The following is a 24,324-nucleotide window of genomic DNA, read 5'->3' on the forward strand; positions in this document are numbered from 1 at the left end:
CATATATACATACACACACATATATGGGGAGATCAATTTTTCCCTGCGAAACAATATGAACAATTCTTCAATTTTTAAAAAACTTCTAAGTAAAAACCAAAATGACATAGTTAAATTAAAAATGTATACTATTTAAAAATACAGTTGGGAATATTTTCTTTTTACTACTTACACAATCTCGACTGCTTTCATTCAAATTTATTTTGAAATCAGAGTCAGAAAAGTAACAGTTCCATCATTTATTATTTATGAGATATTGAATAAATTATTGTATTTTCTAGGCTCAGTCCTTAGATCTATATAACTGGAATAATAATGAACTGCTAATAAGGTCAAAGAAGGATTAATTGAGATAATGCATGTGAAAGCAATGAAAACATAGCAATTACAAATATGTTCTGTTTCTACATACTTAAACAACACTTATGAAACATAACTTTGACATGTCCCAAATTATTCTTTTAAAAATATAGCATCCTTTTAAATTTCAAGAATAATCCATCCCTGACACATTCAATGCATGTATTTTGGCTGCAATTATTAAATACAATGTTACAAAGAAAGATACGGGAAATCGGGAAATCGGCTGGGCATGGTGGCTCAAGTCTGTAATCCCAGCACTTTGCGAGGCGGAGGTAGGCTGATCACGAGGTCAGGATATTGAGACCATCCTGGCCAACACGGTGAAACCCCGTCTCTACTAAAAATACAAAAAATTAGCCAGGCGCGGTGGCAGGCGCCTGTAGTCCCAGCTACTTGGGAGGCTGAGGCAGGAGAATGGTGTGAACCCGGGAGGTGGAGCTTGCAGTGAGCCAACATGCGCCACTGCACTCCAGCCTGGGTGACAGAGTGAGACCCCATCTCAAACCAAAAGAAAGAAAGGAAAGAAAGGAAAGAGAGAAGGAAAGGAAGGAAGGAAAGGAAGGAAGAGGGAAGGAAGAGGGAAGGGAAGGAAGAGGGAAGGGAAGGAAGAGGGAAGGAAGAGGGAAGGGAAGGAAGAGGGAAGGAAGAGAGAAGGAAGAGGGAAGGAAGAGGGGAGGGGAGGGAAGGGAAGGGAAGGGAAGGGAAGGGAAGGGAAGGGGGAGGCAGGGAAAGAAAGAAAGAGAGAGAAAGAAAGAGAGAGAGAGAGAGAGAGAGAGAGAAAGAGGAAATCAAACATATGGGTGCAAAGGAGACATCCCAAGATTCAAAAATTTTGACTCAGTAGCAGTCTGTGCCCATACTACTATACTAAAGAAAACAATACGCCTGACAGAAAGGTCAACTTAAATTCCCATAAACACAGAAAATACTGCTAAGAGCATTTTATATTTTTAAAAAGACTATTAAACATTTACAAATATGACTGAAGACCTCAGGCTTCAGAGTAACTGAAAAAAATGCACCACTATTGACCTTTGAAAACAGTATTTAAAAAACTAAAATTTCTGAGGGTATCTGTAGAATTTTGGATCCTACCTTGGAGAATCTGAGGGGGGCTGAAAATCTATCCTGACTTTAAGAAAACTGCCAGTGCTCACGTTAGTTTTGAGTGAGCTGCACGTTTTAAAGATTTAAAATATCAGAAGTAGCCATGTTCACCTGGTAGCTGACACTGCTATATTTCAGTTCACCTAATATAATTAAGTCTATGTGATGAAGCTAATTATGATACAGTAGCAAGAAAAAAGAAAACCTGGCAGTTGATGACATAGTAATTGTAGTGTTATTTTTCATGACATGGCAACTATAGTATTATTTGGGGGATGACACAAGATGTATTTCTTTTTAATATCAGCAATCTTTAAGTCTACAGTAAGAATTCAAAACTGTTATTTTAAAACCTCAAAATAAGAATATATAATAAAGTTGAGTTTTACATATTTGTTTTAGCACACTCAAATGCATTTTCAGAAGGTAATTCCCTCCAATTTAATTCTTCTAGTATTTCAAGGTTGTTTCACAAATTCAAAGTCCTCCAAATGCTTTCAACTACTTCTAGACTCAAGTTTTAATTAAAATATGTTAAATTTTTGTGAAACGATGGCATAAAATATGATATTCGACAAAAGAGTACCACAAATAGAAACATGATGAACTGACGTGAAAAAAAATTCTAGAAGTCATGTCATTAAATAAAGCCTAAAATAAAAATCAAATTGTATTTTTAAATGAAAAAAAAAAGAAAATTACCTTTCTTTTGGGGTGCCAACTCCATGCTTGCCTAGTAAATGAGTATTTAAGTGCTTCTTCATCACAAAAGCAACCCTAAAAATAAAATAAAGGTAATTATAAAAGTAAAACTTGACTCTCCGCAAGAAATCTGTACAAAAAGTACTTAAGAATTACATACATATGCAAACATAGCATAAAAAGCATATTACAGTGGCACTCTTGCTACACCAAAGCTTGCATACAGATTAAATATATTGTAGGACTTCAAAAGAAGTCTACATCTAAATTGACTGGTTCATTTTCATCTTGGATACCCTAACAGTAAGCAAAAGAGCACAAAGATTGTAGTTCTTCAATCCCTGTCTTCACTTCCAGGTGGTAAGAAGGATGAAGCAATACCTCAGTATAACATGCACAGCCCCGAGGTCATCACACACTTCAATCAGGAAATGAGTTTGAGAAAATGTCATTTTATTAAATATTTAAAGGACCATAAAAGAGAAAAAGAATGGCTTTCATGGAGCTTCCTTAAAAACATGGTAATAACTTGAAGAGAGGTTTTTAAAAATAATACAAATATTTACTGTATCTATAGCACAAAAAAAATTGTATTGAAGTATCTAGATATCAATAACTAAAACAAACAAAAAGTATTACCTGACATACTATCTTATTTTATACACAAATCAGCTTACTTAATTCAATTTTGTTGACATAAATATGAACTGGACAGGAATCAGCAGTACATGAATGCCATTCTACCCCTGAACACAGTGCAGGATCAATTTAATTACATCATGTGATTATTTAAAACAATTTAGATCAGAAACATTCAGAAGCATCAAAACTAAAACGGCTCTCTATAAGCAGAAAGAAAATTTACTGTTGTAACTTTCAGCGTAAAAGGGCTTGCAAACATTTTTGTTAATTATGTATTACAGCTGTCCTTCATAAAGTTGGGAGGCAGGGAAAGAAAGAGAGAGAGAGAAAGAGAGAGAGAGAGAGAGAGAGAGAGAGAGAGAAAGAGGAAATCAAACATATGGGTGCAAAGGAGACATCCCAAGATTCAAAAATTTTGACTCAGTAGCAGTCTGTGCCCATACTACTATACTAAAGAAAACAATACGCCTGACAGAAAGGTCAACTTAAATTCCCATAAACACAGAAAATACTGCTAAGAGCATTTTATATTTTTAAAAAGACTATTAAACATTTACAAATAGACAGAGTGAGACCCCATCTCAAACCAAAAGAAAGAAAGGAAAGAAAGGAAAGAGAGAAGGAAAGGAAGGAAGGAAAGGAAGGAAGAGGGAAGGAAGAGGGAAGGGAAGGAAGAGGGAAGGGAAGGAAGAGGGAAGGAAGAGGGAAGGGAAGGAAGAGGGAAGGAAGAGAGAAGGAAGAGGGAAGGAAGAGGGGAGGGGAGGGAAGGGAAGGGAAGGGAAGGGAAGGGAAGGGAAGGGGGAGGCAGGGAAAGAAAGAAAGAGAGAGAAAGAAAGAGAGAGAGAGAGAGAGAGAGAGAGAAAGAGGAAATCAAACATATGGGTGCAAAGGAGACATCCCAAGATTCAAAAATTTTGACTCAGTAGCAGTCTGTGCCCATACTACTATACTAAAGAAAACAATACGCCTGACAGAAAGGTCAACTTAAATTCCCATAAACACAGAAAATACTGCTAAGAGCATTTTATATTTTTAAAAAGACTATTAAACATTTACAAATATGACTGAAGACCTCAGGCTTCAGAGTAACTGAAAAAAATGCACCACTATTGACCTTTGAAAACAGTATTTAAAAAACTAAAATTTCTGAGGGTATCTGTAGAATTTTGGATCCTACCTTGGAGAATCTGAGGGGGGCTGAAAATCTATCCTGACTTTAAGAAAACTGCCAGTGCTCACGTTAGTTTTGAGTGAGCTGCACGTTTTAAAGATTTAAAATATCAGAAGTAGCCATGTTCACCTGGTAGCTGACACTGCTATATTTCAGTTCACCTAATATAATTAAGTCTATGTGATGAAGCTAATTATGATACAGTAGCAAGAAAAAAGAAAACCTGGCAGTTGATGACATAGTAATTGTAGTGTTATTTTTCATGACATGGCAACTATAGTATTATTTGGGGGATGACACAAGATGTATTTCTTTTTAATATCAGCAATCTTTAAGTCTACAGTAAGAATTCAAAACTGTTATTTTAAAACCTCAAAATAAGAATATATAATAAAGTTGAGTTTTACATATTTGTTTTAGCACACTCAAATGCATTTTCAGAAGGTAATTCCCTCCAATTTAATTCTTCTAGTATTTCAAGGTTGTTTCACAAATTCAAAGTCCTCCAAATGCTTTCAACTACTTCTAGACTCAAGTTTTAATTAAAATATGTTAAATTTTTGTGAAACGATGGCATAAAATATGATATTCGACAAAAGAGTACCACAAATAGAAACATGATGAACTGACGTGAAAAAAAATTCTAGAAGTCATGTCATTAAATAAAGCCTAAAATAAAAATCAAATTGTATTTTTAAATGAAAAAAAAAAGAAAATTACCTTTCTTTTGGGGTGCCAACTCCATGCTTGCCTAGTAAATGAGTATTTAAGTGCTTCTTCATCACAAAAGCAACCCTAAAAATAAAATAAAGGTAATTATAAAAGTAAAACTTGACTCTCCGCAAGAAATCTGTACAAAAAGTACTTAAGAATTACATACATATGCAAACATAGCATAAAAAGCATATTACAGTGGCACTCTTGCTACACCAAAGCTTGCATACAGATTAAATATATTGTAGGACTTCAAAAGAAGTCTACATCTAAATTGACTGGTTCATTTTCATCTTGGATACCCTAACAGTAAGCAAAAGAGCACAAAGATTGTAGTTCTTCAATCCCTGTCTTCACTTCCAGGTGGTAAGAAGGATGAAGCAATACCTCAGTATAACATGCACAGCCCCGAGGTCATCACACACTTCAATCAGGAAATGAGTTTGAGAAAATGTCATTTTATTAAATATTTAAAGGACCATAAAAGAGAAAAAGAATGGCTTTCATGGAGCTTCCTTAAAAACATGGTAATAACTTGAAGAGAGGTTTTTAAAAATAATACAAATATTTACTGTATCTATAGCACAAAAAAAATTGTATTGAAGTATCTAGATATCAATAACTAAAACAAACAAAAAGTATTACCTGACATACTATCTTATTTTATACACAAATCAGCTTACTTAATTCAATTTTGTTGACATAAATATGAACTGGACAGGAATCAGCAGTACATGAATGCCATTCTACCCCTGAACACAGTGCAGGATCAATTTAATTACATCATGTGATTATTTAAAACAATTTAGATCAGAAACATTCAGAAGCATCAAAACTAAAACGGCTCTCTATAAGCAGAAAGAAAATTTACTGTTGTAACTTTCAGCGTAAAAGGGCTTGCAAACATTTTTGTTAATTATGTATTACAGCTGTCCTTCATAAAGTTAATTACTAATAGCTAAAAGGCAACAGAATCTATTTGCATATGTACATGAAAGACATGACATATGCAAAAATATGATTTTAATTAGCATTCTATGATATGAAGGGCTACAAATCAAATTGGCATGTTGTAAGATTCTCAACATTAAACACTGAATTCATCTGGACATGTTTGCACAAATGAGCAACGTAAGACTGTAAAGTACTGTATCCTTGCAGAAAAGACTTGTGACAAAAGATAAAAGCAAAACGACTTCTAAAAAAATGCTTCTTTTCTTTTGATGTCTACTTTATTTTGTTTAATTTCATATAATATTACAGAATCTCAGGTTTAAGGCCAAATGACCATGACTTTTTTATCCAAATAATGCACTTCTATGCACTGAAAATAACAATCATTCTACTTAAATATTAGGTAATAACAACTATGGTCAATACACACTTTACAACTATAAATAACTGGTACCAACATCAATCACTAAAATGGAATTATCACATATTTAAAAACTGTGATAATATTAAAAGCTGAGCAAAAAAAAAAAAAGTACAAAAATTCTGTATTTGTTTCTGCTTGATTTTGACAAAATAACATTTTTCATTCCTTAAAAAAGAACACAGTAATAATAAGTGAATTTAAGTCATAACTTCCCTACTGTCCTCCATTGTCCTATAATTAAAAAAACATAAAGCTAATAGCAAAGAGCAAAGGTTAAAAACCCAAAGCTGCAACGCACAGCTTATTCACATGACCAAGTATAACTGAAGAGATCTGAACTTAGAATCCATAGTGCAGTTTTTAAGAGAAAACAAAATTATTAATTAAAATACTTAGGTTTTAAGAATTGAAGCAAAAATATTACATGGCACAGGGAAAGAAACTAGAGTAAATAGGGAGAAAAAGCTTTTGCCTGATATAATGTCCTAACGTGTGCCGAATGTCTCCAGTGCTGAGTATTTAGTGAAATGATAATTTTTATTATAATGGAGAAAAACGGAAAAAGTTTTAATACTGTAACACAGCTCAATTGTATTCAAATGCAAAATATTTATTCAACCAACACTGGACTTAAAAAGAAGTACTAATTCTTTAAATTTGGCTTAAAGTATAAATAATGTAAAAGCCTCAAACTCATCCTCAGTTAAAAAAAATATATAAGCCAAGCACGACCAGCATTAAATTACTGACCCATATGCACATAATATTGACAGTCATATGTGGTTACTGAATGTAGGCTACTCCTACACTAACACTGTAACATTATTGTTTTAAAATTTTTAACATAACTTTCAAAAATATATATACATAATCTAGATACCACCAGAAATAAAACAGAAATGATGGCAAATCTGAAAGCTAGCCAATTGACATGGCTTGCTCCCCATAAACCCTCATTCTTTCATACCTTCACTCCCTGTTTCATCACATTTACTGATCACTTACTATGTGCTAGCTGTGAAGGGGTCCTGCACCTATGAGAAAACCAGACCGTTCAAGTCATGCCTTCCCGGAGCATTCTCAACAACCTGTGGCTTATCAACAGGATGCACTGACACTAAGCTTCAGCCACTCCTCTGTGGACAGTGCTAGTCATTCACACATGCATTTAATTTACATATTTATTAATTAAAGATCTACCATTATGCAAGAACAGTTCTTGGCAGCTGTGATGCACAGGTGACTAAAACAAATAGAAGTCCCTGCCCTCAAAAAATGTACAACCTAGTGAGAGACACAGACAACAAGAAAAAAAAAAAAAAAAAAAAAAAACAGTAAAATATGTATCATATTAAGCAGTGTCAAGTGGTTGCAGAATAAATTAGAGAACAAGGATCTTAAAATGTCAGCAAGGGGTTGAAATTCTACATTTGAGTGGCTCAGGAATGAGACCTGTGAGTGAAGAGGATGAAGGCAGGTGGCCTGCCAAGGAATAAGGACCAGCAACCCCAGCAGGAGAGAGCACAATCACAGACCTCTGAAGGCAGAGTCTCAATTCATTCTCACAGCAGTGACGTGGGAGCATAAACCTGGGGGCTGGTAAGTGGGGAGGAGGAAAGTCCCATCCAGAGAGGTTAGAAAAAAGAGGGCGGGTGAGAATGGCAACAATGAAGGCCACAATAGCCTCAGTTTTTATTCTGAGTGAGAAGAAAAGCCATCTCAGGCATCTGAACAGAGGAGTCACTTGTCCAACTTACTTTTGCTTTTTTTTTTAATTTTTTAAAAATAGCTCACTGTAATCTCAAAATCCAGGGCTCAAGGGATCCTCACACCTTAGCTTTCCCAGTGGCTGGGACTAAAGCCATGTGCCACCAGGCCTGGCTAATTAAACTTTTTTTGTAGAGACAGGGGTCTCACTATGTTGCCCAAGCCCAAGTTGGACTCAAACTCCAGGTCTCAAGGAATCCTCCTGCCTGGAAGTCCCAAAGTCCTGGGATTACAGGTGTGAGCCACCACACCTAGCCTCAACTTCCATTTCAATAGCACTCCTGTCTGTTCTGAGTGGGGGTGTGTGTGTGTGTGTGTGTGTGTGTGTGTGTGGTGTGAGAGAGAGAGAAAGAGAGAGATCAACAGTCTCTTGGAATAATCCAGGCAAAGATGACAGTGATAGTGACCTGGACAAAGGCTAGCAGTGAAGACGTGGTCAGATTTGGGATATATATTTGTAATCAGAGCTAACCAAATTTCTATATGGATTGGATATAGAGTCTGAAAGAGAAATCAAAGAAATGATCCATTTTTGGCTCAAGAGAAATCGAGCTGTTTTGAAGGAGATCAGTCTGGGATATGCTCATCAGGAAGTCTACTGAACATCCAAGAGGCCTGTGGAACAGGAGGTCAACTCCACTGCTCGAGGCCAAGACCCACGCTAGAACTGCTGTTGCTCAAGTCATCCATTTGCAAGCATCTAATCATCTGAAGGAATACCTTTAAATAAAAAATAATAATGTTTTTAAAATATTGATTGACTTGCAATCAATGTAAATGCCTAATACAGTACAACTTATTTTGGTGTAAAAAGAGCAATGCAGTAGTAATGCCTACATTCCAGTTTAAAAAAAAAAAAAAATCTCTTATTTTAACACTATTTCATAATAAATTCTTGTACACTATACACCATATAATAAAGACCTGTTTCTTCAGTCCATTAGGTTTATCACTATAACATTATTTCAATTTGAGAGTCATGGGAGATGATGTAACTCATCCACTAAAGTACATACAGCTCAGCTGACCCTTGAACAACATGAGTCTGAATGGCCCAAGTCCACTTCTACTACGATCTTCTTCCACCTCTGCCACCCTTGACACAGTAAGGCCAACCTCCCTCCTACTCCTCAGCCCACTTAATGTGATGATCAAAAGGATGAAGTCCTTCATAATGAGCCACTGCCACTTAAAGAATACTAAATATACACATTTTCTTCCTTATGATTATCTTAACGTTTCCTCTAACTTATTTTATTGTAAGAATACAGCATATAATACATATACAGAATGTGTTAATCTATGGTTCCTCTTATTGGTAAGGCTTCTGATCGACAGCAGGCTATTAGTAGTTACGTTTTTGAGGAGTCAAAACCTACACTTGGATTTTTTACTGCATGGGGGTTTGGCTGCGTTTCTCTTGTGCCAAACAGGTTCCTATGGTTGACTATTCTTCAGGATGACAACACAAATGTTACCAAAAAGTAGGGGCAGGGGGAATTTTCAAATAAGTTTGGATAACACTAGGTTAAAAAAGTTAAGTTCTGGCCAGGCGCGGTGGCTCACACCTGTAATCCTATCACTTTGCAAGGCCGAGGCAGGAGGATACAAGGTCAGGAGATCGAGACCATCCTGACTAATACAGTGAAACCCTGTCTCTATTAAAAATACAAAAACTTAGCCCGGCATGGTGGTGGGCGCCTGTAGTCCTAGCTACTCTGGAGGCTGAGGCAGGAGAATGGTGTGAACCTGGGAGGCAGAGCTTGCAGCGAGTCGAGATCACGCCACCGCACTACTGCACTCCAGCCTGGGTGACAGAGTGAGACTCCATCTCCAAAAAAAAAAAAAAAAAGTTGTGTTCTATAGACTTCTCAGTCACGTATGTGCTGTTTAGCATGGTGAAATGGAAAGAAATAGGAGATCTGCATAATATTTTCTAACCTTATCGGACCACTAAATATTTCTGTCATAGAAAACATCTACTAGAACTGTGTCTTCAGGAAACAATTTAGAAAAGCTTACATTACTCAGTCAGGGCTTCTACAACAAAATACCTTAGACTGGGTAAGTTATAAAGAACAGACATTTACTGCTTACAGTTCTGGAGGCTGGAAGGTCCAAGATCAAAGTACCAGGAGATTCAGAGTGTAATGAGGGCCTGTTCCTCACAGGGCGTCTTCTATGTGTCCACACAAGGCAGAAGAGGCAAACAGGTTCCTTTAAGCCTTTCTTGTAAGGACACTAATCCCATTCACGAAAGCTCTGCTCTCCCAAAATCAGCTCCCAAAGGCCCCAACTCTTAATACTATTGCACTGGGCATTAGGTATTGATATGGTTTGCATCTGCGTTCCCACCCGAAGCTCATGTTGAATTGCAATCCCCAATGTTAAAGGTGGGGCCTGGTGGGTGGTGGTTGGTCATGGAGGCAGATTTCTAATGAGTGGTTTAGCATCAGCCTCTTGGTACCGTCCTCGCAATAGTGAGAGCTCGCAAGATCTGGTTGTTTAAAAGTGTGTAACACCTCCGTCCTCTCTCTCTTGCTCCTGCTCCAGCAATGTGAGACATGTCACCCTGCTGTCACTTTCTGCCATAACTGTAAGTTCCTGGAGGTCTCCCTGGAAGCCAAGCAGCTGCCAGGACGATGCTTCCTCTACAACCTGCAGAACCAGGAGCCAATTAAACCTCCTTTCTTTATAAATTATTCAGCGTCAGGTATTTCTTTATAGCAATGTAAGAACAGCCTAATACAGGTATAAACATGTGAATTTTGGAGAGACACAAGCATTCAGAGCATGGTAAAGTTGCTGTCGAGTATGAGGACTGGTTTTGAACTTCTGATTCAAATATAAGAAACTATAAGAAAAAATATATATGGGAACTGACAAATATCTGAGAAACTATGTGATAATGTCTATTTAGATTACTACATACTTGCAGTTGATATCATCAGATATTTAGCTACAAAGTACTGATTCAGTCCAAGAACCAGTCACGAATAATTTGAACAACCATTTTATGGCTAGCTATGTAACACAGTTAAACTATGAACTAAACATTGTATCCAGCTTACGGTTGTGTCAGGATACTCTCACAAACACTGTTCTGACCTGAGCAGCAAAAGATGGGTGTGAAGGGTAGAGTGGAATAGATAATACTGACATGGGAAAAATAGGTAAAGAAAACTAATAATAATACAAGTAGAAACCTTCCAGCAACAATCCTAGCAGGCAGAAAGGATAAATAATTATTTTACAAAGTTTTGATAAACAACTTCATATCTAATTTTATGTTTACAGTTTATCCTTTTATCTATCACACTTTTATTTTTTAATTGTGAACTGTTCTTTTTCTTAGCTTCTTTCTTGAAAAAAAGTTAAGACTTGGAAAAGTTGAAAAGGCAATATATGAAATACGTGTACCCGCTCCAAACCAGTTCATCATTAACGTTTGGGACGCCTGCTTACTTGCTCTCTCTCTCACTAGGAATGTATTAATATGTACTTTTTCTTTAAGTCATCTTAAAGTAAGTTACTGAGATGATACTTTTCCCCTAAAACTTCAGCATACAACTCCAAAGAAAGACATTTTTCTACCCATTGTGGATCAAGATCACACTCAAGAAAATACTGATTCAGTAATATCTACTACATAGTCTGTAAGACACACTCACTGTGTTTCGTTACGTCTCCTTGGTCTCTTTTCATCTGCAACTACCCTCGTTTTCTTTATTTGTATAGTGACAAAAATTCTGAGCAACCTAACTTACAATAATCTCCCACATATGGTATGTCTGATTGTTTCCTCATGATTTGATTCAGTTGAAACATTTTTCGCAAGAACATCGCCTATGTATGTTGGGTACTTCCAATAACACAGCATCAGGATAAAAGTAATGTCAGGTTCACATCCCTTTAGTCATGCTAAACTTGATTATTTGTTTAAGGTAGTAATCTCAAAGTTTCTTCAATATAAATACTTACTTGCCCTTTGTAATTAAGTAATCTGTAGGTGACATTTTGACTTTGTGTGAGTATCCTGTTCACTAACAATCTTCTCCCAATGGGATAGGCGCCCATTAATGAATCTTGCCTAACTCGATTATTCTGAAAGCTACAAAATAGCAGTGTTCTATCATTCCTTCTATTTTAGTTAGCTAGCATTCTTTGATAGAGAAACTTAACCATTTTCCCCCATCTTTCTGTGACATACTCTCTCACCCTCACTTTCTTTCTAAAGTACTTTATCTGGACTCCTGGATTTTATATCATATTTTATAATGTGTTACCATAAATATGTCTTGTAATTCTCAAGTTTTCCCAAAATTGGCCACTGGAAACTCTTTAAAGGTGGCTACTCTGTTTTTTGACATCACTTCTCTTACTGTTGGTTTCTTCCTTATTTTCTAGCACAACCAGCCTTCCAGGCCCAACAATCACTGTCCATGCTCCGGACCTGCAATCAGTCCTGGTTTCTTACAGTAAGTAGTGGTGTTTATACAGCGAGACCTGGGTGCTAACTCTGACCACTGCTACAGGAGTATCACGGAGTCTAAGCCCTTTCAATCCACAAAGCTAGGAAATAAATGAACACACAAACAAACACATACCTGGTGGGTACGGAAGGAAATATACACAGAGGATTTCAACTGTAATGGCCACGTTTGGTAAATGAGTATTCACTGCAACAATCGGTATATCTTTTTATTATTCTAAAACGTGTTATAATAAATTTTCAGGTGGTACAAATACATTACTGTAAATGAATCACATTTTAGCTTTTGCAGGACAGCATTCTATTCAAACAATTATTCTCATAAAACTTTAGTGTAAAGGTACTACTTACTACTTATTTAAGCTCTCTAATAACTTGGCTTCTACTGATAGTTCCAAAACACTTCTGATTACTTCCTCTTTCATACTATTGTCAATACTCGTTCCTCATCTTACCCTCTAAGGGTGATATATTTGTTCATATACATTCATATTTCAAAGGTATAATTCATTTCCTGGGCTTCAAGCATAACCTCCTTGTGGGTGACACTAAAATATATATTTCCACCCATGGCCTTTCCAGGACATTTTTTCTTGTCTGCATTGACAATACTGTAAAGCATGTCCAACACTCAGTCATGATTGTTCCACGCTAATGATCTCCTGCAGAATTTATGAATTATATCAATTGTACCACCTTCCCGATTTAGTAATCTTACACTCATGTTCATATATCATCAATTGTTTCTTCATAATTTTTTGGAACCAAGACTTTCCGTTTTCTATTTTAAATAAACTAGTTCAAACCATTATGTCTGAGTACCACAGCTACAAGGCACTCTCCCATACAATTCACTCCATATACCCCAATGACGCGCCTTCATATAAATATGCTCACGTCATGCCTCAGCTCAAAAACCTATCATAATTCCCTTCTGAACTGGATAAGCACCAAATCTTAAGCAAACAAACAATAGTCTTCAAAAGTCATTCAGAATCAGGTATTCTAACTGCTGAAATACGCACTCTAAAAATAATATGAAATAAAAGATAAAAAGCTACAATCCAACTGAAAAGTGAGAGCAACCTAAAAGTTCAATAGCAATGGCACAATCATGGTATAATATTATGCATCAACTGAAAATACAGAAAGCTGCTCTTGATAGCTTAGATTTTAAAAGGACAAAAAATACTACATACAACAAACCCTACGTATGTTTATTCTTGTATTCTGATATATACATGAAAAAACATACATGAAAAGAAGCAAACACCAACCAAGTTCACTCTGACACGGGATTTAGATTTAGATGATTTATAGGGTTGTTTTTCTATAAGTAAAATTTGTCATTTAAAAAAGCAACAAATAATATATTGCTTACAGTCAGATGTACAGTTTATACAAGAGTTTTATATGTCTCCTCAAAGGCTGCCCAAGAGTGTACGAGTGTGCAGTCTGGGCATAATCAGATCGCCCTGAGAGAGGAGGAAATTGGGGCTCAGAGAAGATAAGTGACTTTGACTTTTTCAAGAAAATGGGGCAAAGAAGCTGAAAATGGAAAAGTAGAATTCATGCCTGGTGACCTTTATACTGAAGTCTCTCCACCACTCCATACTTCCTGCCTAATGAAAGATTACAGCCTCATAGAAAATAAGAAAAATGAAACTACTACTGAAACAAAACTGTTGAAAAATAAAACCACTATATTACTTTCCTAAATAATTATCCAAGCTAATGAATGACAAATCTAGTAACTGATATAAGCATGGAGATTTTTTTTAAAGATTTGCTAGGATTAAGTATACACAATATTTTTAAAAGAAAATATTTATCATATGATGAAGAGAGAAACTAAAAATTAATGACCTATAAAACAAGTCAGACAAAAATAAATACCACACAATCAGTTATCAAGAATAATTATGCTTAAAAATAAAGATGATCACTTCTAAAAGAACAGCCAATTGAGATGGATTGCATCAGTTTAACTGCAAACAAAATCAAAATAAATATATTTTACTTTTAAAGTGTCAGAAACCTGGGGCATACTATAATTTGTTGTTAACATGTTAAATATGTTACATAATATAAAATAAGACCAAAATTAATTATTAAATACCTAATTTTTATAACATATAAGGTGAAACATATTATCTAACATCCTAAATACGTTTGTAAGCAGGTTTGTATTATATTGTTTAATCAAGACTTCAGGAAAGAATTTTTCCCACCTACTTCTCTTACCTATTAATGAGCATGTTAAATAAACAATACAGAAAAACCTGCAGTTCAAAGGTATTCAAATCTGTCAGAAATTTATCTTACAAATAAAGGGGGAAAGCTATGATTATATGAGATTTGTTTACTCCAAAATTCAGAAGTTAACAGGTGTTAAATAACATTTAATAATTATATTTCTCAAACTCTTACCGAATAATTGATAAGCCAAAATAATCGTCTTTATTTCTCAAATATATTCTGACACAATTCCTTTTAATGTTATACTCCTTTTGGTTTTAATTACCATATGGAACCCACCATTTTCACATGTGAAATGTACCCTTGTATTTATATAAAGCAACTTGCTTCAAACACAAATTATCAATGTTCTAAAATTTAAAATATCTGAAAATTCTTTATAATTATTATTTTCCTGGATGACTCTGCCTGTCCTTGAAAATAAATGCTATTATATTTAATGAAAATCTCCATGAAGACACAAAAGTTAGAATTTTTTGCTTATTCATAAGAAACAAACTTTTCTTAAGTTTCGCACCTCTCCTGAGATTAGTCATTCTGCATACAGAAAAACTGCAGTAACCTTTTAGATATTATAAAATGCTAGCTACAACACACATAAATGTTCAAGAATCTGAACAGGTTATGTGATAAAACATATACACACCCTCCACACACATGCATACAAATACACACGTACCCACAATTTCCCGGAGCAAGTAAAGATATTCAGCAAGGTTGTACTGCTTTATTTCAAGGGTCAATTCCATTGCCAAAAAAATGAGGGTCCACATGAAGATTTAACTATTAACATTCTAAGAACTGTAAATAATATAATAGTCCAAGACGTTAAGAGTACATTGTAGACTTCCAAATATTCACCAGATTCTTAATAATAAAAGTATTAAGGTTATTTTATTCTTTTTTTGTTGTTGTTGGAAAGGAAGGAGACTGCCAAGCTCTGGGTTGTTCTGTAGCTTTTGTTTTTTGAGGTTTTCTTGAGAGAAGGGTTGGTTATTTTTTTGAGACAGGGACTCCCTCTGTCACCAGGCTGACTACAGTGGCACAATCATGGCTCACGGCAGCCTTCACCTTACAGACTCAAGTGATTCTCCCACCTCAGCCTCCTAAGTAGCTAATACTACAGGTGAGCACCACCACACACAGCTAATTTTTATTTTTTGTAGATGCGGGGTCTCGCTGTGTTTCCCAAGCTGGTCTCAAACTACTGGACTCAACTGATCCTCCCAATTCACACTCCCAAAGTGCTGGGATTACAGGCATAAGCCACCGTTCCCGGCTTCCAAGTTCTGTTGCATGCCTCATGTGAACCAACTGATCTAACCCTCACCACATCTCATTTTCCAGATGAAAAACCTGAGGTGCATAGCCATTAAGCCCCCCAAAACTGCAAGCTCCTAACTGGCAGAGTCAGAATGGGCCCCAGGCTGTCTCCTCAAAGCCCACAGACCACACTCACCACTCAACTGTCCTGTGTCTCTCTCCCTCTTATAAACTTTCAGTCACGTATAGGCCTGGTTTCAGATGTCAGCTGCACTATTTTTTAATTACAGACTCATTTTCCAACAACTAAGTAAATCAATGATTAAAGTGTATATTATTTTTGAGTTCCAGACACAGACAGTAGAAGTTCAGTGAAATATGCTGCAGTCTAGAATTGAAAACCTGCATCTAGTCTAGGCGCTTGCATCCCACTTGCAAAAACTTGCATCTCGTCTAGGTCAACATGGTCTTGGTTAAGTTAATGCATGACATGTGAGACAAAATGAGATCATTCATGTCTGAATTGTTTTAAAAAATACAATGAATTTAGTAAACAACTATACTAGTGATAAACTATAAAATGGGAATTGCCATGACCAATTGAAATCCCCAGCAGGGGAATCAAAAACAAACTCTATGCGACATGTTTATGAATGGTTATATTGTACAAAGACAGTATGAGACAAAGAGGTGCTTATCATAAGAGACACTCACTGGAAACTTTCAAAAAGAGCTCTGTGAAGAACTCTTTGCCTAGAGCTACTTCAACTCTTCCGAAGGAGGTAAAACAATTGTGGGGCCTTCTGTTCACGTAAGATAGTAACCTGAGAATGCAAAGTGCTAACACAGTCAACGGGACTTAAAATACACACCCAAGTGTGCTTTGTATATGAAATCATCTGATGGTAGGCCATAAAAGAATATCGCTGAGGGTCAGGGCAAAGCCTGATGTCAAAGAAACTTGGGCTGCATGTGAGCCTTACCTATGAATGGATAACAACATTATCCCTCTTCCCTACGGTTGCTATAAAGATTCAATGAGATGAGGTAAGGCGAGGACTTACCGTAGTGCCTAGCATAGTAAGTCCTCTGGAATTGTTAGCCAACTTCACAGCGATGATGATGATAATGATGACAATGATGACGATGACCATGATTAGGAAGAGGACCCCAGGGACAAGAGAAAGGATGGCACACAGAACACACACTGTAGTGCTGCACTGGCTGACAGGATTCTATAAATATCATTTTCATCCTTCCAGGATAAAAAAGGGCCATGCAAAGATTAAAAATAAATAGTGATGAAATTTAGCATGTTAGTGAGAGAGCACCATGGCCAAAGAGGGTAATAAATGTTTAATGTGGATTATTGAAGATAAAACCCCAACTGTAGTAGATACACATTACGGTATTACAAACCTCAATTTATAAATGAGGAAATTGAGGCCTACTGGAATATAGCAATGGTGTAAGAAAAATCTATCTGTCTATATACGGTATATAGAAGACTAGAGTAAAATTCCTAGGTATTTCAAGAAATTCAGTAAGTCTCAAAAAATGATTGTTATTAATAAATTAAGACTTTTCCTATCCAAGCATATAATTCTGGTATTGTCCTTATTGATTAAATGTGCAGGAGCTAAAACACATGAAGCTGTTCCTGTCAAGGACTAAAACACCAATCAACAAATCCACCAAAAAAGGGATTTCCACATTTACATGTAATTTGTCTTCAAATTTCTTCCCTGATAGTTTATGTAAATTGACACTACAATCACATGTAATGCAGCAGACGTCAATGAGGAAATGATGACCAAGCCCTGTTTCCAATCTTGTCTAAGAGGGATCTAGGAATAGCTGAGCCTAAAGCGACCAGTACTCCATACTTGACTGAACATCAGGGAGAAATGTTCTTGGGTAATGAAGGAGCTTGTAGGTGAGATGTGCCAACCTGTCCAACAGCTCTATTTCCAAGACTAGTGCAGGCACTCTGGCTTAAGAGCGATTTTAAAAAATAAGACTTCTTCATTTAATGCTTTAAAAATACTATTTGGCAAATAGATATATTCAAGTTGTAATTTATGTGAAAATGAATTGAAGGTACCCAACATACACATTCTATATATATATATAGACAAAATATATTAAATTATTCTGAAACAAAAAATGAGAATTCAGGGGCCAGGCACGGTGTCTCATGCCTGTAATCCCAGCACTTTGGGAGGCCGAGGCGGGCAGATCATGAGGTCAGGAGATCGAGACCATCCTGGCTAACACGGTGAAACCCCATCTCTATTAAAAACACAAAAAATTAGCAGGGCGTGGTGGCGGGTGCCTGTAATCCCAGCTACTCGGGAGGCTGAGGCATGAGAATGGCGTGAACCCGGGAGGCAGACCTCAGACCTTGCAGTGAGCGAGATCACGCCACTGCACTCCGCCTGGGCGACAGAGCAAGACTCCATCTCAAAAAAAAAAAAAGGATTCAGTATTATACAATCTAATTCTGAACATATTTAGCAGGAAAATAATATTATGAGATATATGCAGATAAATAGGTCCTCTGTGTCTTGTATTGAGGTTTATATGTATTAGAGTTAAGATAAACATTTTCCATGAAATACAATTATACAATAATTAGAACACAATAGGATGCATTTAATAATAAAAGTTTATAAAACAGAATATAATCTGCATATAGAACAGAATATAATCTGTAATATCCAGCAGGTATATAACAACATGCAGTGCTTCCGGAAGATCGTCATCATCATCAAGTACTGAGACGCTGGAGAGATGCAGAAGTTATCAGTTAAGAGGAATTACAGCTGAATTACTTTCCTATAACAATTTATAATAAACTAAGTGACTCTATTAAAACAAGAAAGACTCAGGAATCTTTTTAATAATAACAAAGTCAGGACCAGGCGCAGTAGCCCACGCCTGTAATTGCAGCAATTTGGGAGGCCGAGGCGGGTGGACCACCTGAGGTCAGGAGATAGAGGCCAGCCTGATCAACATGGTGAAACCCCGTCTCTATTAAAAATACAAAAATTAGCCAGGCGTGACGGTGCGCACCTGTGGTCCCAGCTACTCGGGAGGCTGAGACAGGAGAATTGCTTGAAGCTGGGAGGCGGAGGTTGCAGTGAGCTGAGATTGTGCCATTGCACTCCAGCCTGGGCGACAGAGTGAGACACTGCCTCGGGAAAAAAAAAAAAAAAAACTTAAATTTTAAAAAATTAAAATTTTTGGGATTAGTTTATTTCCTATTTCTAGTCCCCTTATCATCTAAAATAATATGTGTTAACGATGTTACCTTTAGAACTAATTTTAAAAGTCATAGGTAGCTAAGAGAAAATGCAAATTGAAGAATGAAAAACCCTAAAAGCAAAACATGGCTAGTGTATTCCCTTTTGGTAACAGGCTAGCATGCTGTTGATTGTGTATTGAACATGTACATCATGTTGGGTAGAAGTGTATCTTCTTTTTTTCTTTAATTACAGATTAAATATGCCTTACAAAGATGGGGCTCAGTAACGTGACAACTTGGCTTAGCCAAATTCCATTTCCTAGACTTTGCTTCCCTAGATGTAGCTGGTTAAGGAAAGCCAGCAGAGAAACACCCAGTGTGAAATAAGCAGGGCAGATGTGAAGCCACAGTCCACAGGCATTGCCACATAGATAATCTCATCATCACAAGACAACAACCGAACCTTTAACCACTCCACAATCCTGGGAAAGCTTCTACGTCTGCTTCTCCGACTCCTGAACCTCATGGGTAAGTTTAAGAAGCGTAGGATGGGACCCAGCTTCTGTGGAATCCTATACCACCATCGTCCAAGGCCATGGGCTCCCTCTCACGCCTGTGGGTCCCCCCAGTTCCCGTTTTCCATCATGTCACATCCCTCCTCACTTCTCAACTGCCTGCCCTGTGAGTTCCAAGGTCCAACATCAGATGTGATGACAACACCTTACAGAGACTAGTTTAAAAGCTCCCGATGTTGCTTAAGACCAAATTTCTGTAACAAGTATATTAACTTTATTCATACAGCCACACACACATACAGACACACACACACACAGAGTAATATGCGTGTATCATAGTGGCTTTAAATGTGTGAGTGAATCCTGACTGATTTGGGGTTTAGAAGATAGAGTAATCAGAACCAGTTTTATCCTTCCCATTGATTAAAAAAAAAAAAATCCAAAAAATGTATGAAATAACAACTTTTAAGAAATAGCACATCAGGTAAAGAAAGACAATGATCTCAAAGAGCCAGCTGTCAGACAGTGGAACGAGGTGAGAAACAGAGCTGCAGATGAACAGAGTCCTGAGTTGGGAGAACACAGGGAGGCCAGGCAGCTGGAACACACAGGGCAGAGAGGAGAGACCCCAACAGAGAGAGAACTCTACAGATCACGGGAAGAGTGCCTGGAGGACTCAGCAATTATTGATCAAGTCACACATGTATGAAGAAGCTACATGAGAGCACGACAAAACACAGAAGAAAAAAAAAAATAGTGCTTGGGCTCACACAGGCTCCCATCAGCCAAACTTGAGAGACCTGAGGGCTCAAGGGGCACACAGCAAGTTCTGTCTCAGAGGCAGAGACAATTAATCCTAGACAGAGCACTGTTCTGATCCTGCTTAAAAGCAAAGCAAAAAATCATTTTCATGTAAATTAACCGCAATCTGAGAACAAGGGTCAAGAATATTTATTGAACTACAAAATAAACAGAAACAACAAAGTAAAATTAACAATGTCTAGAATTCAATGAAAAAATTACCAGGCATGCAAAGAAGTGTAAAAATAGGAACAATAATAAGAAGAAAAATCAATCAAATAAAACCAACCCAGAATGAACAAAAATGTTAAAATTAGGGAACAATAAAACAATTACTATAAATACACACAACATAATCAAAAGATAAGTACAATTGTCCCTTGGTATTCCTGGGCAATTGGTTCTAGGAACCCTCTGCAGATACCAAACTCCATGCATACTCAAGTCCCTTACATAAAAATAACGTAGTATAGATGACCCTTGAACAACAAGAATTGGAACTGTGTGGGTCCACTTTTACTATGATTTTCTTCCACCTCTGGCACCCCTGAGACAGGAAGACCAAACCCTCCTTCTATCCTCCTCAGCCTAATTAATGTGAAGATAATGAGAATGAAGATTTTTATAAGGATTCACTTCCACTTAATAAATAGTACATCTATTTCTTATGATTTTCTTAACAACAACTACTTTTATCAACCTTAAAGAATACAGCAACATACACAATATTTATTAACTGTTTGTTTATGTTGTCAGTAAGGCTTCTGGTCAACAGTATACGCTATTAGTAGTTGAGTCTGGGGGGAGTCAAAGTTATACACAGATTTTCACCTGCACGGGAGGCTGGAGCTCCTCACTTCCGTATTGTTCAAGGGTCAACTGCATTCGCACATAACCTAAGCACATCCTCCCACATACTTTAGATCATCTCTAGATTACTAATAATACTTAACACAATCAAAAAGCTACATAAATAGTTGCTATATTGTATTGCTTTTTAATTTCCAGGGTTGTATTATTTTTTTATTTTTCAAGTATTTCTGATCAGCAGTTGGTAGAATCCATAAACACAGAACCCGAGGATACAGAGGATCGACTGTAGAGAGACGGGAGATATTTTTAAAAATCCAAACCACATGTCTAGATTTATTTTTAGTGTTTTATTTTAGTGTATTATTCTAGCGTTCATGTGTTTTATTACATGAGATTAAAAAATGCATTAGATGAGCTTAATGACATATTAGATAACCAGAAGGAAGTGACTTGAATAAAAGGAACAGAAAACACAAAAATTAAAAGCTAAAACAGAAAGTAGATTTTTAAACCTGAAAACAATATTAGTTGTTGGCCAATTTCAAATGGGATCATTGGAATGTCCAAAAATACAAGGTGGAACAGGGTAGTAGTTGAAGAAATAATGGGCAAAAAAATTCCAAGTGTAATGAAAACTATAAACTCACAAATCAAAAAACAAATTGCAAACAAAGCAAACACGAAGAAAACCAATGATAAAGAAAAAGTCTTACAAAAAAGAAAGAGAGAAAAAAGACGTTATATACGAAAGACCAAAGATAAGAATGACAACCGATTTACAGATACAAAGCAAGGAAATGAAGACCACAAAAAAATGTTAACTACCTTCATTTTATACCATACACACTTACAGTAGAAACTCATTGGAAATGAATCACAGACCTTAAATATAATACCTAAAATCATTAAACTTCTAAAAGAAAATAATCTTTACTTCATCTAAGTAAAGATTCCTGGGATATTACACAAAAAGCAAAACTCATTAAGGAAAAAATTTATACACTGGACTACACGGAAATTTTTAAATTCTCCTCTTCTGAAGAGAATTAAGCCACAGACTAGGACAAAACACTTGCAAATCATATGTTTAATAAAAAGCTTATATCTAGCATACGAAACAAAATCCCATACTCAATAAGAAGAAAACAACACAACTTTTCAAATGGACAAAAGATTTTTTTTCACAGATCCTTTACCAAAGAAGAAATATGCATGGCAAAAAAAAAAAAAAAAGTCCTAAGAAGATGCTCAAAATCATTAGGGGCATGCAAATTAAATCACCATGAGATTCCTCTACATATCTAATAAAAACGGCTAAAAACAGACAGACTGACAATTGCAAGCTTTAGGAAGTTTACATAGAAAAATAGGAAAGTTAAAACTCTTCTGGTGGATGTGTAAACTGGTACTGTTCTCTGGTAAAACCTTAAACATACACCTATCCTAAAATCCAATCACTTTACATTTAGGTATTTACCCAAGAGAAATGGAGGGCTATGGCCATACAAAACTTGTTTACAAATGTTTATCAAACAGCATAATGTCAAATACCCAAAAAAGAGAAATAATTCAGATATCTATTGCAAGGAGAATGGATAAACAAAGGGGTAAAGAAACAAGGTAATTCTGCTTAGCAATAATTAGGAATTAACTACCAATACACAACAACAACAACAACAAAGAAGAAATCTAAAATCTAAAAACAGCTATGATGATTTAAAAAAAAAAAAAGAGTGACAAGAAAAATTCCAAACTGTAACATTCTATTCGCAAAGAACTCTAGAAAAGGCAAGCTCATAATGGCAGAAAGCAGATCAGCAGTTGCGTAGGGATGGCAAAGAGTGGCACGAAGGATGGATTACAAAGGAAAAAAATGGAAATTCGGGGCAGTAATGCGTATAATCATAATCTTGTTTGAGGTAAAGGTTTCATGGAGAATACATACACATTGTGTCTAAATATGTATTAAAATTCATCAAATTGTACATTTCAAGTATGTACAGATTTCTGTGTGTAATACTTCAGTAAAACTTTTCCTAAGCTAAAAATTACATTTACAATAAGAACTCCATAATAATTTTAATTTGAAAATATACATTTTTCAGGCATTATACACTCATACACAAGATATATGTTTATTTTTTGCTCTTCTTTACCTTTTTGCTTTATTAATTTTTAAGATTTTATAGAGTTCCAAAGTAACTGAGAAGTCAACTCCTGACTTGGCATGTATAGACTAGACATTGTTTCCTCAATTTTATGTGAGATCTCTATGGTACTATGAAAGGATAAATAGTAAATATCTTGCAAGCGGAGGGATGGTAACACTGTCAAGCAACTCTCTGGAAAAGCCTAAGGTTCAGAGCAAAACGGTAACTAAGAGAGAGAGAGAGAGAGACTGACTAGCTATATCAATAACTTCCATGATTTTCCTCTCTATGACTATAACTTTCTTACACTGTGTTACAAGCAAAACAGTTTCCTACAAATACTAGCAATTTGAAATCTGGAGGAGAAGCTACACATGACAAAAGTATACAGACAGATATATGAAAACAGATTATTTCTGAATTTCCCATTTTATTTGGTATTGTTTATCTGGCGGCAAATGTATAATTTAGATATACTCTAAAAATATCAAAATTACCAAAAACATGCAGTTTAAGAACAGAATGTCATTCATAAGAACTTAAAACACAATCATGAAAAGAACCCAGCAGTTTCTAGCAATCAGAAATAATACAAGTTACAACCAGGCTATATAGCTGATGCAGGTAACAGCAACAGATCTAAAAGCTCCAAGTTTTTAGGGTTTATAGGTTGGGGTCTAAGTTACATGAAAAGGCGCAAACCTGCATCTAGGGGTGAAATAATATATATCAATATTATTAGCAAGCTCTGACATTGATCAACTATTGAGATATCTCTAAAAGATGTAATTTTTACATCTTGTAATATCAAACCAACTAATAAATATTTTCAGACAATGTGCTTTGTAAAAAAAATTGTGCTAAGGGATATAGAAAAGGGCTAATATAAGCTAAAATCTCATGGTACACCTAAATAAAAAACTACATAAAAATATGCACA

The 24,324-nt window shown here is 36.0% G+C and overlaps 1 protein-coding gene across 1 annotated transcript in view; it reads right to left on the reverse strand.

Annotated features, from left to right (window-relative positions):
- The window catches only part of ZNF407 (zinc finger protein 407), a 481,203-nt gene that overhangs the window by 295,778 nt on the left and 161,101 nt on the right, over nucleotides 1-24,324 (reverse strand). Inside the window, exon 4 of the mRNA XM_011975887.1 lies at nucleotides 4,706-4,780. Coding sequence (XP_011831277.1) covers nucleotides 4,706-4,780 — 75 coding nt within the window. The remainder of the gene's footprint in view (nucleotides 1-4,705; nucleotides 4,781-24,324) is intronic.

This window comes from Mandrillus leucophaeus, unplaced genomic scaffold (genome assembly GCF_000951045.1).
Source record: "Mandrillus leucophaeus isolate KB7577 unplaced genomic scaffold, Mleu.le_1.0 Scaffold16, whole genome shotgun sequence".
NCBI lineage: Eukaryota > Metazoa > Chordata > Mammalia > Primates > Cercopithecidae > Mandrillus > Mandrillus leucophaeus.